At 40.0% G+C, this 17049-nt stretch overlaps 1 protein-coding gene across 6 annotated transcripts in view; it reads left to right on the top strand.

Annotated features, from left to right (window-relative positions):
• DTNB (dystrobrevin beta) overlaps positions 1–17049 on the top strand; it is a 242703-nt gene that overhangs the window by 191667 nt on the left and 33987 nt on the right. For all 6 annotated transcript variants that reach the window (XM_079941143.1, XM_079941139.1, XM_079941138.1 and 3 more), the window contains 3 exons: positions 8074–8159; positions 9032–9145; positions 14160–14256. In XM_079941143.1, coding sequence (XP_079797269.1) covers positions 8074–8159; positions 9032–9145; positions 14160–14256 — 297 coding nt within the window. The remainder of the gene's footprint in view (positions 1–8073; positions 8160–9031; positions 9146–14159; positions 14257–17049) is intronic.

A 17049-nucleotide genomic window follows, 5' to 3' on the forward strand; every position in this document is an offset into this window, starting at 1 on the left:
CAAGTCATAGATGTCTACTTCCACCACCTCTATTCAAAATTGTCCTGGGGGTCCCAGTCAGTGCAGCATGACAAGAAAAAAGAGACATAAATATTGTAAAGGAAGATGTGAAACTGTCATTATTTGCAGATGACCTGATTCTATATAGGAAGTCCTAAGGAAAGTCCTACAAGAACACTACTAGAACAGATACATGACTTTATAGCAGTGTTGCAGCATACAAAGTCAGTATATAAAAATTGATTGTATTTCTATCTACTAGCGGTGAACAATTAAGAATTAAATTTAGGAAAAATAACATTTACTATAACATTAAAAACCATCTAATACTTATGGATAAATTTAATGAAAGATGTTCAAGACTGAAAACTATAAAATATTGCTGAGAGAAATTAAAGAAAACCTAATAAATGGAGAGATATAGCCATATTCAAAAGATTCAGTATTAGTAAAATGGTATATTTTCCCTAATTGGTCTATAAATTCAGTACCAATCAAAATGCCAACTGATTTTCAAATATATTTAGAAAGCCAAAACAGTTTTGGAAAAGAGCAAAGTTGGAGGATTCAACCCTACTTGACATCAAGTCTTACTCTAGGGACTTCCCTGGTGGTCCAGTAGTTAAGACTCCACACTCCCAATGCAGGGGGCCCGGGTTTGATCCCTGGTCAGGGAACTAGATCCCACATACTGTAACTAAGAGCCTGCTAGAAGAGCCCACATGCCACAACTAAAGATCCCACACGCCACAACTAAAGATCCCACGTGCCACAACTAAGACCCGGCGCAGCCAAATAAATATTTTTTTAAAAAAAGACTTACTGTAAAGGCACAGTAATCAGGAAAGTATGGTATTGGCAAAAGGATAGGCAAATCGTGCATAAAATATATGCACACATATAAGGTCAAGTGACTTTCAACAAGGCACAAAAGCAATTCAATTGGGAAAGGAAAAGCTTTTTAACAAATGCTGCTGGAGCAACTATTTATCTGTATGAAAAGAAAGGACAACTGTTTGTATGAAAATAAAGAACCTCTACCCCTACCTCACACCATACATAGAAACCAATTTGATATATATCATAAACTTTAAATGTAAAAGCTAAAACCATAAAGCTATTAAAAGAAAACAGAAAAATATCTTTATGACCTTGGGGCAGGCAAAGATTTCTTAGAGAGGTTATAAGAATCACAAACCATTAGGTCCAGTATTGTTCTGGAGTGAAATTAGACAGGGCAGGCAGGGCAAGATCTCGCAGGACAATATTCTACAGTGTTAGTTTTAGAAATGTGTACTAATTTATGTTTACTTCTTCACAGGGAAAGAGAGTTATGAAAGCTGCCAATAGAGTTTTGCTTTGTTTCTCTCTCAAAACGTCATTTATTCCTTTGGGTTTGTTTAGTCTTCAAAATCTTTTCCTTGAGAATCTAATACTAAGGCATACATCTGACTCTAACATTCCAACTCTAAAGGTTAATGAAATGGAACAGAACAGGGGGAAAAAATGTCTGGGAAAAAGACTAGTTTTATTTAATTAGTTAAACCCTATACATGCCCTCAATCAGTCACAAATGTTTGTTATTTTAGAAATTAAAATTTATAAATAACATTAATTAAATTTTTTGAAATGGAATAGCATTGTGGTGGATTTTTAAAATTAAGTACATGTAATACCATTATGTAGTCTTGTTGACTTTACTTAGTACTTTTTAAAATTTGTAAATAAAAGCTCCAAAGCCGTTTGACCCTGAAAAGTAGATCCTAGTACTCCTTTACTGCAAACAAGATAAATCTGTTTACACCTGATAGTTTCTGATGCCAGTTCTCTAATTCATGTGAAAATAATTGTTAGAATGGTCTTGAGACTAAATACTGATATGGCCCCTTTCATCTTATTTTCCTTAGTGTAGTTATCTTATAAATATTGGGTCTCTCAGGAAGGATTCTTCTTAACTAGATTTCTATTAAACAGAAGACTTCTAATCTGCTAATCTCTCACTGATACAAGTGCTTTGCATAAAGTGGGTGTAGTGCTCAAAAGAATTTATTTATAGCCTGCCAGATAGGCTTTGTATTGATTTTTTTTTTTTTTTCAAAAACCTTCTACAAGAAAGACCATTAAATCATTTTAGCAGCCGGCATTACACCCTGTGAAATGCTCCAGCGTCAGACCCTCACATCTCCCCAGGTGGCAGACATGGTCACTGAAACCTCTTCAGGCTGACCCTCAGATAGAAAAATTGTAGGTTGCTTAGATGAGCCAGGAGAGCTAATTTGTTTTCCTGAAGTGCCTAAATTCCATTTTAAAACAACAACAACAACTGGCTTCCCTGGCGGCGCACTGGTTGAGAGTCCACCTGCCGATGCAGGGGACATGGGTTCGTGCCCTGGTCCGGGAAGATCCCACATGCCACGGAGAGGCTAGGCCCGTGAGCCATGGCCGCTGAGCCTGCGCATCCAGAGCCTGTGCTCCGCAGCGGGAGAGGCCACAGCAGTGAGAGGCCCGCGTGCCGCAAAACAACAACAACAACAACAGAAATACAGTGTGTGGCAAATCATGGTAATAGCAGCAAATCTTAAATTTCATCACAAACATCACTAGCATTAGATGTAGTCAGGTGGGTTTTGTTTATTAAAAAATTTTTTTTCTTTATGAAAAAATTAAAAACTCATTATGGAAAACTTGGAAGAAAGGTGAAAGGAAAGGGAAACCATTGTCCATTGTCATGCTACCTACATTTACACGTTTTTGAGATTTTTTTTTCACATAGCCCAGTCCCGGACTCCACAGCCTCATCATCGTGTCAGCTGCTCCACCCATGCACCATTCCAGAAATGTCCTTACGGCCTCTTAGAATTAAAGATCAAGAGTATTTTCATGTGGTCTTTTGCACACATTTAATGATTTAAAACCCCTATAAAATAGTCATTGTCAAACCTGGCTACATATTCTAATCTTTTGTGCAACACTTAAAATATATGTAGATTCTTGGCCTTGCCTCAGACCTACTGAATCAGGATCTCTGGGTTTAGTAGGGTCCATTGATTTTAGTTTAAAAAAAAAAAAAAGAAAACTTTCAGTCTTTTGATTTACAGCTAGCTTGGGAACCACTCTCCTAAAAAACATTACTGGGTTTTTGAGAGAGAGAGAGAGGTATTAATAATCCATAGCCCTCCAGTTAGTCTAAGCGAGGTTGAGGTGACGGGAAGGCTGCCCTTGGGATGCGGTGAAAGTCTGGTTGACATCAGGCACGTCTCTGTGGAACTCATCCTGCCAAGTTCATCCAGATGGGAAACTTCCAGTCTCTCTTTTGGAGGCTCCAGAAATGCATACCAGCAGATTACAGTTTGCTGACTATGTTGGCTCTCCTTGGTTTTATATTTGCCCAGTTTTGCTCAGTGGGGTCTTGTTCCTTATCCTGTATTTTTCAGATGTGTCTCTATCTCATTAAAGATGATGGAGCTCTGTGAGATTACCTAAACCTAAGAGAATACTAGTGTAACAGAGGAAGGGATCCTCTTCACATCTCTTTCCATAAATATTCCCATTTTACAGACAAGAAAATAAAGGTATATAGTAAAATAAAGTAACTCAAGGTTTACATGCGACTAGGTAGCAAACGCTTGGATTCTTAAGTGGTCCACCTACTTCCATTCTTATCCCACTACAGTAAATCCTCCACTTAGTAGCCAAAGCAGTGTTTGTTTTTAATAAGCTTCATTATAGAACAATTTTAGATTTACAGAAAAACTATGAAGCTAGTACAGAGAGTTTCCATATAACCCATGTTCCATTTCTCCTATTATTAACATTTACCTTAGTATAGCATGTTTGTTGCAATTAGTGAGCCAATATCAATACATTATTATTAACTAGAGTCCATGCTTTACTCAGATTTTGTTAGTTTTTACCTAATGTCTTTTCTCTGTTCTGGGGTTCCATCCGAGATACCACATTACATTTAATTGTCATATCTCCTTAGGCTCCTCTGGTCTGTGACAGCTTCTCTGACTTTCCTTGTTTTTTTTTGTTTGTTTTTTATTTATTGAAACATAGTTGATTTGCAATATTGTGTTAGTTTCAGGTGTACAGCAAATTGATTCAGCTATATATATAGTTATATCCTATATGCTAATATATATGATAATCCTATATGATATATAGGATTATTTTCCATTATAGCTTATTACTGACTTTCCTTGTTTTTGATGACCTTGACAGTTTTGAGGAATGTCCCTTAATGGGGATTTGTCTGTTTTTCTCATGATTAGACTGGGATTATGGGTTTTGGGGAGGAAGAGATAAGTGCTATTTTCCTCACATCACATCATACATATATAGTATCAATGTAACTTATCACTGTTGATGTTGACCTTGATCACTTGGCTGAGGAAGCTTTTGTCAGGTGTCTCCGACATAAAGTTACTCTTTTGTCCCCTTTCCACACTGTCCTCTTTAGAAGGAAGTCACTATGGACAGGCCACGCTTAAGGAACAGGGAGTCAGGCTCCACCTCCTTGAGGGCAGAGTATGTACATATGTTATTTGGAATTGATTCCATGTTTCCCTGTTCAGAATCCTACAGTGGCTTCACACCACATTTGGAATGGAATGGAAACTCCACTGCATGATGAAAAGGTCCTTCATGATCTGGGCCCTCCCAGTTTATCACCTCTCCCTGCCTCATAGCCGCACCACTCCATCAGTACTGACCAGAACACACCAACCTGGAGCACTTGTAGGCCTTTGCCCTTCTTTCTGCCCAGCAAGCCCGACCCTCCCAACCCCCAGACCTTCACCTGGTTTGCTTCCTAAGTTCATTGAGTCTTTCATAACTATCTCATTGAAAAAATCTTCTGTCTCAGTTTATTCTGTGTCATAACCCTATATTTCTTCATCAAATTGATCACTACTGATGCCATATATATATATATATATATATATATATATATATATATATATATATATATCACCTACATTTATTTATTTATTATTCTCTCCCAATATAATGTGAGCTACATGAGGGTAGAGGCTGTATTTTATTCACTAACGCATCCCTAGTTTCTGGAGTAGTATCGAACACATATTAAGTCCTCAGGAAATATTTGTTGGATAAATGAATGAATGAACATCTAATTTTTGAAAGAAATCATCTTTAGGGATCTTCTGGCTAAAGTAATCTATGTCTTTATAAACTGTTCCCTCTTTTTCCCTTCAGTGTCCTGGGGGCATTTTAGGAAGGGATACCTGGCTTTTTTTTTTTTTTTTTTTTTAAAGAGTACTGTGGTGTCTAAAATAGTCAATAAATAAAATCCTACATTTCTCTGTTATTTAGTGTACACTCAACTGTGTTTGACATTTGTCTGGGTGAAACAAGCCATCATTCAGCTGTCCACTGGGGGCTCCCTGCTGTTACGTCCAGGTGGAGGAGCTAGGGTGCAGGCTGCTCCAGGTGGGACTGCTGTCTAAGGGCTTGAATCTTTTTCCGCCCCTACTTCTTTGTATTTGAGTAACAATGCTTCTTGGTGCCAAAGAATCTTTCCTGGTTAGGAATCACTATTGATAATAATTCTTGATTCCTATGTTAACTTCCTCTTTGAAAGATGCTTCAGCATTGCAGTCAGACACTCAAAACTAAAAGGATTCTTTAGAAATTTCCAGTGAAATACTGTAGGGTTTTTTGTCGTTTGTCATTATATGAAACAAATTCCTTTCAGAGCTCATTTCCTCATCCATAATTTTGCCTGGTCCCACTCTCATAAGGAGCCATTAGTTTTAACTCTAGTCTTCAGGAATTGTAAACCTTTTATTCATAGCAGTTTTACTCTGAGGCAAGCTATTTTTCTGAGGTTCAACTCAGGCTCTCACAAGACTGAATAGAATATATAGAGAACTTGCTCAGTCAACTGCTGGTCTACTCTTCTCTGGAGGAAGAAAGATCAGGTTTTTTCCTTTTAAAGAAGGAAGTTACTTGGTAATTGGATAAAAGGCTCCCACCCAGATTTGCTATGCTATTTTGCCCCTGTTTATTTAGGAAATTTCACATGAAAAGAATTACTTATTGCATCTTTAAACTCTAGACAGGAAACAAGGTTTCTGCTTCATCGTAGATCATGTTTTGGGAAGAACCAAGAATACCTGGAGTGAAGTGTAACTATACCAGAGCCTTCATTAAGAGCTTCCACTCTGGTTAATCAATAAAAGGGAAATGTCACCTAGTCATCCATTTTCCTATTTTGTGTTGATTGGCTTCCTTTTTTTTTTTTTTTTTTTCGGTACGCGGGCCTCTCACTGTTGTGGCCTCTCCTGTTGCGGAGCACAGGCTCCGGACGCGCAGGCTCAGCGGCCGTGGCTCACGGGCCCAGCCGCTCCGCGGCATGTGGGATCTTCCCAGACCGGGGCACGAACCCGTGTCCCCTGAATCGGCAGGCGGACTCTCAACCACTGCGCCACCAGGGAAGCCCGGCTTCCATATTCTTAAAGGAGGTATAAGGGTCAGACCCAGTAGTGAATATGCAAATCAAAACCATAATGACTCCTCCAAAGAGGATATATAGATGGCCAATAAGCACATGAAAGTATGCTTAACATATTAGGGGAATACAAATCAAAATCACAAGATACCATTTTATACTCACTAGGATTACTGTGATCAAAAAAATGGACTATAACAACTGTTGGCCAGAAAGTGGAAAAAATGGACCCCTCATATATTGCTAGTGGGAATGTAAACTGCTACAGCCATGTAGGAAAACAGTTTAGCAGTTGCCCAAAAGGCAGTTACTATATGACCCAGCAGTTCCACTCTTAGATATATACCCAAGAAAAATGAAAGCATGTCTCTACACAGAAACTTGTCCGCAAATGCACATAGCAGCATTATGCAAAATAGCCCGCCAAAATGGGAACCCAAATGTCCCCCAGCTGCTGAATGGATGAACAAAATATGATGTATCCATATGGTGGAATATTACTCATCTATAAAAAGAAATGAAGTACTGATACATGCTACAACGTGGATGAACCTTGGAATCATTTGCCAAGTCAAAGAAGCCATACATAAAAGATCACATACTGCATGATTCCATTGGTATGAACTGCCCAGAGTAGGCAAATCCATAGATAAAGAAATTAGATAGGTTGTCACAAGATGGTGGAGGGGAAATGGGGAGTGACTGTGGGTTTCTTTTCGGGGTGATGAAAATGTCCTGGAAGTAGATACTGATGATGGGCTCACAACCTCATAAATATAGTTTAAAACCACTGAATTATATACTTTAAAAGGGTAGGTTTTAAGGCATGTAAATTATATCTCAATTTTTAAAAAAACCCACAATTAGGTACTTCACGCCCACTAGGATGGTTAAAACCAAAAAGACAATGACAAGTATTGGTGAGAATGTGGAGAAATTAGAACCCTCATTCATTGTTGGTGGGACTGTAAAATGGTTCAGCCACTTTGGAAAACAGTTTGACACTTTCTCAAAATGTTAAATACAGAGTTAACCATATAACTCTGGAATTCCACTCTTAGGGATTTACCCAAGACAGATGAAAACATGTATCAATACAAAGATTTGTAAATGAGAGTTCAGAGCGGCTTCATTTGTGTTAACCAAAAGCTGGAAACAATGGAATACTATTCAGCAATAAAAAGGAAGGAACTCCTGATGCATGGAGCAACATGGATGAACCTCAGAAATACCATGCTAAGTGGAAGCCTGCATGTTGTATGATTCCATTTATATGAAGTTTCTAGAAAAGGCAAAACTGTAGACAGAAAGCAGATCACTGGTTGCCTGTGGTTGGGGATGGGAGTGGAAGTTGACTACAAACTGGCATGAGGGAACTTTCTGTGGTGATGAAAGATGTTCTAAAACTGGACTGTGGTGATTGGTTTGCATAACTGTTTAAATATACAAAGACTCATTGAATTGTACACTTAAAACGGGTGGATTTTATGGTATGTAAATTATACCTCAAAAATCTGTTTTAAAAAAAATCAACAGTCCATCTGGGCCTCTGGATATATTTGAATAAAAAAAAAAACCTTTCTTCTTCCTCACTGTAGACCCGTCCTCCCACCGACTTGAGCTTTAACTTTGATGCCAACAAACAACAAAGACAGCTTATTGCAGAACTGGAAAACAAAAACAGGTAAGAATGCAGAGGTCGAGCCAGTTTCTGAAGCCCAGGATTATCACGTGAGTATCTGATTCTCATTTTCCTTGCAGTCTAGGTGGGTTTTGACCACAAAGGAAGATCCCACCTCAGTGAAGATAGGCCAGCCCAAGTCCAGTACATGCCCTGGACACTAATTTGTATATCTCTGCATGCTGTTCATTCTGGTAGTCCAAAACCCCGCTCAGGTGCTCTCAGGTAGATTCTTTTTCTCACCCACCAGTGTATTCCCCTCCCATTCCTTTCTCCACTCTACTCCCAGGAGCCTTTGCTGTGTCTTGTCATCTTGTCCTGGCCCACGATGCAGCACGCGACTGTCTGGTCTCTCACTAAAAAGCCATTTACAGGCTTGGCGACCAGACAACACACCATCATGCACTGAAAAAGCAGAAACCAGGACAAGGAAATTGGTCATAATGTAACAGGCACAGTGGAGGAAGTGGCAACCATCAGATCTCGGGGTGGGAGTGGGGTTCAGGAGAAGAAGGGAGACAGAGGAAGACTTGAGGGGAGTTAGCACAAGACTTGCATTAGAAGGTTGCAAGTTCCCCCCAGACAGGAACAGACTCTTCTATTGATAGTTGTCCTTTTTCTTCTGTGGAAATTTTTCAAGTTCTTGAGAAGAGGGTTTGTAGGACTTTTTCTACCACAAAGAATTGTTTCATCGAGGAAATACCGAGTGCAGCAATTTTAAGACGGTGTCCATTTCACATCTTGGTCATTCAGAAACAATCAGAACAAGATTGGTAGAGGCAGCATGACTAGAATAAAAACTTCTAACGGAAAAAAAGAGAGGGAGTGAGCTGTGAAGCCGCACGTGGCCATCTCTTTTTCATCCATCTCTCTAGAGAGATCCTGCAGGAGATTCAGCGTCTCCGTCTAGAGCATGAACAGGCTTCCCAGCCCACTCCGGAGAAGGCCCAGCAGAACCCCACACTGCTGGCAGAGCTGCGGCTGCTGAGGTAAGTGGGGAAGCTGCACCGCTGTCCCCAAGTCATAGTCTGCTACAGTAGTTGTTCATATCCCAGGGAACCAAACTAGTGGGTTAGAATCTGTTTATCGGCTTAACTCGTCATGTTAGAACAAACAGCCAAAGCGTTCCACTCATTCTGTTACTGCTTCAGGTGTTTGAGTCCCTTTATTAATCACTGTGAGATCTCCTGCCTTCATTTCAGAACTAGGTAAACACCAGGCGCAGTGTTTACACTTTTGTGATTGCTTTAGGAAGACCACTGTGCTGCACTCAATCTTCTTATCTTGCAAATTAGTCTGACTTTAGAGACTCCTGGCAGGAGTAATGCTCTCCCTGTCCTTTGAGTATGTTCTCCCGCGCTTCATAGGCAGAGGAGGATTCCGTTGCGGGAACTCCCCTGAGATGTGAAACCAAGCGGGAATCCCTCGCACCATGGCTGTGGTACTTTCTACCTCAGCATAAGTATAAACTGTCTCAAGGATGGAGAGACTAAGGACGTAGGATCAGGATGGGGGTAGAGAGCAACTTCAGCTCCCACTCGGTGCTGTTTTGGAGGGAATGAGGGCATCTTCCAGGAGAGTATAACGTGAGCGTTATCCGAGCAAAGTTATTAGGGTCTTATTTCCTATCGGTCTTAGAAAGATGTGTGTATACTCTTTGTAAGTGAAGACATTATGGAAACTGAGTGAGTGACTTGATTCTCACCAGACCTCTAGATTTCCAAATAGTGGGTTCTTTCTGTTTAGGTTGTAACATTTGACATTCTGCAGTTGATTTTTAACGTGCTGTCACCTGGGATTCTGCATAGCCGAATGTCCTTCCTTAGTTCTTCCTTCGGCTTAGGTCAACTCATCAAGAATTTAAACCACGCAGATGAAAATCATTAGAGACACAGAGATTCCCATTCTCCTAAAAATTCATTTTAGTTTCTAAATTGATTAGCAACTGGGCTGAGATTTTGGTTGCTCTGGGTCCACTGTCACACATTTGAGATATCAGCATGGTTGGTGTCACACTAGGGAGGATGGGAAAGCAAAAGCTGCTGACTCAGGTAGAGCATAACTAAGCTATCAGTGTAAGATACAGCTGTTTTCCTTCCTCACCTCAGCTCAGGCACAAGTGACTATTTTGTATCTAGAAAAGCAAAAAACTGTCATACTTTATTTTAACTATTGCTGGAACTAGGATTGCTGAAAGGGCTTCTTTATGCTAGAGGGATCTGAAAAACCTGTAGATTTAGTAGGCAAAGGGCTGAGTCCAGCACTGTGACATAAGGCAGTGAGAGACAGGAATTTAATCTAAATACAAGGAGGGTCTAAATCCTGAGAAATCAGAAAGTATTTAATCTCAAAAGCAGCTTGTATACCACTGAAAAAAGAGTGACTATTTAATAAGTTTGCCGGATCGATTGGTCATGCATAAGGACAAACATATTGGCTCTCTTCCTCACACCATATACAAAAACACCACCGGATGCATTAAGCATGGAGACAAAAATGTTAAAACTTCTAGAAGAAAACGTAGGAGAGTTTCTTTAGGGTTTTGGAATAGAAAATATAATTTCTCAGAATTACTAGCCATGAAAGAAGTTGGTGTATTCATCTATATTAATATACGAAGTTTTGTTTATCACAAGACACATAAAGGGCAAAATTCATTTGTAGGTTCTGACATCCTTCTGGTTTTGATGAATATACCTGAATCCAGGAACTGCCAATACCCAGCTAGTATAATAAAGCAAGATAGAGAATTTCATCCATAGGGTTAGTGGTTATGAATCCTGACCACCAAGATTGTCTTTTCCCCCTTCATTATTTTTAACGGTATATTTGTTATTATAATAATATATGACAAGTGTGTGAGATATGAGGCATAATGATAAAATGAACACCCAGGAACTCACATCCTACTTGAGAATTCATATATTGCTCAAGCCATGTCATCTGTAAAAGTGCCCCCTTATTCCACTTCCTCGCTTCTGCCTTCCCCACAGAGCTAACCTCTATCCAGAATTTGGTTTATCATTTCCTTTTTTTTTCTTTTTTTAAATATTTACTTATTTATTTATTTGGTTGCACCGGGTCTTAGCTGCAGCACGCATGTGGGATCTAGTTCCCCTGCCAGGGATCGAACCCAGGCCCCCTGCATTGGGAGCATGGAGTCTCAACCGCTGTGCCACCAGGGAAGTCCCAATTCCCTTGCTTTTTAAAAGAGTATTGTCAAGTATGTGTGTATGCCCACGTGATAAAGTGTCTAATTTTGCTTTTTGTTTTTTGAGCTTTATAGAAATGGTATTCCATGCAGTCTTCTGGGACATTTTCCCCCCTTAATATTACTCTTTAGGAGCCTTCCATGTTGTTGCATGTAGCTGTAGTTCATTCATTTTTGCCACATATTATAATTATTTGATCATACACAGCACAAAGAAAGAGTACTGCATCCAGGCTTGGGGGTTCAGGGAAGAAAGGCTTTCTAGAAGGTTGAATGAGTCAACTCCTCCTTATTGAGTTTATACCTGCACTGGAAATTTAGGGAGTATGAAGATGAGAAGACAATGATTCTATCTTAAAAATTTATAATCTAGTTTCGGAAACAAAACTTAAAATAATTTGCTAGTCAGTTAAATAATATTGTACAATGTTAATAAATAGTATGGATATTAGAAGAAATGTGAGTAGGGAAAGGCGCACACACACACACACACACACACACACACACACACACACACACACACACACACACACACACAGGCTAGAAGCAATTTGACGCTTGATAGTGCTGGAATTTGGGCTGGACCATGAAAGGTAGGTGTGGTTTGAATGGCGTGTAGGACAAAACATTTAAGATTAGAAGCAGAGTTGGGGTTCAGCAAGATTCCCCAATAAGTATGACACATTTCAGACAGGAGAAGGAGCCTTGGAGCTAAGAATTTGTTTTCAGTCATCCAGTGAATTAATCTTTAGAGTGCCAATGATGGGAGATAAAATTAGTTGGGTAATTGAGACCAGATTCTGAGAGCCTTAAGTGATAGGTCATTGGAAATCCTTGGAGGGCTTCAAATAATGATTTCATTAAGTTCACTAGATGTTAATTGAGTCCACACTGGATGCGTGATATTCTCTTAATCATTAAATATAAGCAAAGACGAGTAAGGTCATCCCCTGACCTCAAGGATTCTGCATCATGGTAGGAGTGACAGCAATACAAGGTAAAATATATTAAGTGCCACAGAGAAGCACCAACTGCTATGTGATTAAATAAGCAGGATCCTATACCTGCTGAAGTAATCAGGAATAGCTTCCTGGAAAGAGTGACGTTTGGGAGGGACACTAAGGAGTGAATAACATTTGGAAGAGAGTAGGGGAATACTCACTTGTAAAATGATGCAGTCTGCTTAGGGAAAAGTGAACCATGGCTGGAGGTCCAGACATGGAAGGGAAAGGGAGGTAAGGAACTAAGGATAGGAATGTAGGTAGGGTCTGGAGCAGCACTCTCTGATAGAAATATAATGTAAGCCGTATGTGTACCAAAAATTTTCTAACAACCATGTTGAAAAACAAAGGAAATAGGTGTCACTAAAATTAATACTATCGTGCTTCCCTGGTGGCGCAGTGGTTGAGAGTCCGCCTGCCGATGCAGGGAACATGGGTTTGTGCCTTGGTCCGGGAAGATCCCATGTGCCGTGGAGCAACTGGGCCCATGAGCCATGGCCGCTGAACCTGCGTGTCCGGAGCCTGTGCTCCGCAACGGGAGAGGCCACAGCAGTGAAAGGCCCGCATACCGCAAAAAAAAAAAAAAATTAATACTATCTTTTATTTAACCTGTGGGAATATAAAGATAGACATGTGATTTCCAAGAATCATCTGAATTGGGTGACTGATTGAATATAGGAAATGAACAGGAAAGTATCAAAGAGGACTGAGTTTTTCAGCCATGACAGTTAGAAGAAAAAGTAGGAGAGAAAGGGAAATTGAGAAGAGAACCATTTAGGGATGAAAGTCTCAAGTTTGGTTTTGGACAGATTGAGCTAGACTTGTTGACATGAAATCTGTCCTCAGGGAAACAGAAATCTGTCCTCAGAATTCTCTTAGACACAGAGTCGTCCTGATGTCTGTCATACTTTTGGAACCTGATGTGTGGTTCTGGAAGCACTGACTCCTGAACCCTGTCTTCCCTGAGCAGTTTTCATACATTTTTTTCCACTATTAATTTTAATTTGGACTAGTTTTATGTATAAGTGAGGCATTTGGCTTCCTAAAGAATTTTTTAAATCACTTTAATAATATTAACAATACTTTTTCACTGTACGGCAATATGTACTTTCCAAAGCATTTTTTTTAAATAAATTTGTTTATTTATTTTTGGCTGCATTGCGTCTTCGTGGCTGCACGTGGGCTTTCTCTAGTTCCGGCGAGCAGGGGCTACTCTTCGTTGCGGTGCGCGGGCTTCTCATTGCGGTGACTTCTCTTGTTGCGGAGCACAGGCTCTAGGTGCGCAGGCTTCAGTAGTTGCAGCACGCAGGCTCAGTAGTTGTGGCTTGCAGGCTCTAGAGCGCAGGCTCATTAGTTGTGGCGCACGGGCTTAGTTGCTCCGCGGCATGTGGAACCTTCCCGGACCAGGGCTCGAACCCATGTGCCCTGCATTGGATTCTTAACCACTGCACCACCAGGGAAGCCCTCCAAAGCATTTTTACATACTATTCTCACAGCAGTAAAGAAAAGTGAGCAAAACAGATATTAGCACCATTTTATGTATCCAGTATCAGAACTTAAATGATTTGCTCAGCATCTCATACACTGGTAAGTAGCAGAATCAGGTCCAAAACCCATTTCATCTGGCCTTCGACTCTTCTTTGAGGATCATTTTATCTTCATTTTCTTTTTTTTTTATATATTTGTTCAGTAGCACATTACAATTTTTAATATTTTTAAATTACAGTGTCTTTTTGTGATCTAACTGCCCTTCCATCTCTTCATTTCTCATGAGCTTTTCCTCTCCGACAGGCAGAGGAAAGATGAGCTGGAGCAGAGGATGTCAGCGCTGCAGGAGAGCAGGCGGGAACTGATGGTCCAGCTGGAAGGGCTGATGAAGCTGCTGAAGGTAAGAGCAGCAGCCGCTCAGGTCTCCTCCCACCTCCCAGCTCTTCTTGTCCATCTTCACCTGCACTTCAGCTTCTGCCTCCCTGTGATGTCAGACAGGATGAGGCTAAAAGGTTAACTCTTGCTGCCTAGACTCAGTTTTCAGGTAGACCTCTCTAAAGTTAACCTAATTCAGTATCAAAGCTACCTAAATTAGTGTAAAGCCTGATTACAAAAAATTAGTATCTGGAACTAATGTCCTTGAATAGTTGCTTTTATGAATTAATAAGAATGTTTATAAATCGGATATTAGTTATATGAAATGAATATTTCTCAACTACATAAAGTTTCTTTTAAGACAGGTTTTCAAATATTCTACCTAAATGCGTAACAAGTATCGTGTCCTATTTTAATAAGTATTACAGAGGCAAACCAAAGTAATCAACCAACTCTAATCAATAATTTTACTCTATTAGGAGCAATAAAATAGCTCTAGGTTTGGTATATTGGGACTTGAATAATTCAGGCCTCACTATCTATTTTTAGTGAAAAATATATTACAGCCCCTACACCCTAGAGCAGACAAAGGCGCACTTGGCATTTAAATGTCCTCACCTGGATGATTTGACTGGCACTGAATAGAAATACTTACCCAGCTCTGTAGCAGCAATACAAGGACATATTTGTTTATGCTATAAATTCCTAAGGCCTGTCTGTCTATACTGTGAAACCATTGTATTTCATGGTATGAAATACAGAATGGAAATCACAGTGTGGAGTACCTCAAAAGGCAGGCTGAGGGGGTAGATTTAATCCTGTGATGAAGTGGAGTCATTAAAGGTTTTGAAAACAATAGTTTAGGAAAATGTACATAGCAGGTTGGGAAGAGGAGAAACTAAAGGATAATAGGAAGCTACTGAAATCTTCCAGACCCGAAGTGACAAGGGCCTAGGCTAGGAGGGGTAGCCCAGGAGCATGTCAGCTTGAAGAGTTTGCTTCAACTTCTCCATTCTAAACCAGTCCTTTAATAATAAAACCAGTGGGTATTTAGCAACTTGGGTAAACGGAGTGTTTGTGTTTTAAACTGACTTTTGGCTTGCTCAAGACAATCACTTCTTTTAGTCTTGAGCTGAGTTTTTTTCTAGCTTTGGTCCTGGGTATTTGGGGTATTTTGGGACATGTTTCTTCATTAACCCTGTTAGCAGGATGTCTCCTGAGAAATATTTTGTCTAAATGGGTCTTGTTTAAAGAAAACCTTATGCGTAAAACCTGGCCCAAATCCTTCCAATAGTTGTCAAGTATCCAGCTGAGCAACGCGATCAGCCACCCAGGAGAGCAGAGAGGTGCTTAAATACATTTGGCCAGTGTAACATCTGGAGCCGTGTGGGGCTTTGAAAGCCCTGCCGTTGTGGGGTTGGTCCACCCACAGGACAGAAGGTCATGGGGGATTCACCTGCCTTTCAGAAGAATGTTCTCAAATATTACCCAAACATAGATGGGAAGGTACCCTTTTTGTAAAAGGCAAAAAGGTTTATGCAAACTGAAGGGAAGTCAGAATGCATTTCCCCTAAGTATCACAGTAAGCTTTCCCGTCAGCTTATTGCCCTCAGTGTTCCTTAGAGTTCCTGGCTCAGGTCCCGTGTGCCTTCCTAAGACCTTGTCATGTACGTCTGACACTTACATTCAAGGCCTAAGCAGAATGAGCTGATGTCTCGAACTGTATTCCCAAGCCCTGAGTTTCTTTGTATTTCCAGCTGTTGTCTTACAGTTATAATTTCTGTAAAATAACCAGGACCCCACTGCTCTGCTTTGTAGGATATCCTATCAAGTTCTTAAAAGCCTTATTATTTACCCACCTCACAGGCTGAGGTCATTCAGAAAGGGAAGAAGAATTGCAAACATAAACCAGGAATGTTGTCTTTTTATCCATTGATTAAGAGCCATGTTTAGGGTATGTGGTGTATAATGGTGACTAAGACTCAATCCCTGTCACCAAGGAGTATCAGAGACCTTCTTATTGTTGTTGTTTTTTTCCTAATGACATAATGTAGACTGACACTCAAGTACCCGTGTTTCAGAATGTATCTTTTCTTTACATTTTTTCCCCTGATTAATGAGTATATATGGATAACCTCTACCTCAGACTTATTTAATCTAAAAATAGTTGTGTGATGGTGTTTTAGTTTCTAAATTACGTTCCCAGTATTTTTCTGCCTCATTTTCCATTTTTCCAGTATTGCTTTTGAAACGCATTTACCAGATGAATTCTGTAGTTTTAAATTTTAACCTCATATGCAAATGAGGTTTTGAATATAAATTTTTTTATATAGATGCCTACAGTGGCTATGGCATTACTTTGGCCATCTAGCCAGGTATCCCCAATGTGACGGGTCTCCCATGTTTTTAGATGACTTGAGCAGTCCTAGGTTTGCACTTTATAAGGCATTATTACCCCCTTTAAATCAAGTTGGCTCCTATACCTTGTCACCAGTCAATGTTTACTGACCCCAACTGACTAATTGATAACAGAAAGGTTCTAAGACCTTATATCTGACCTGTTTACTGTGTTGACAAAGCCTTCAAAGCTATATCTGATTAACTTTTGTGAGTTTGGATTATACAACACCATCCTAAGTAACACTTTGCCAAAGTCCACCCTCTCCCAATCCCAGTGCACATGGGGGGCCTGTAAGTCCTGAAAACACTGACCTGTCCACTCTCTCCATCCTAACCTGACGTGTGTCTACTGCAAATTATAATGATTTTATATCAATGGATAAACTACATACAGCAAAGTCACCAAATGTACAAACAT

Source organism: Stenella coeruleoalba (genome assembly GCF_951394435.1).
Source record: "Stenella coeruleoalba genome assembly, chromosome: 13".
Classification (NCBI taxonomy): Eukaryota; Metazoa; Chordata; class Mammalia; order Artiodactyla; family Delphinidae; genus Stenella; species Stenella coeruleoalba.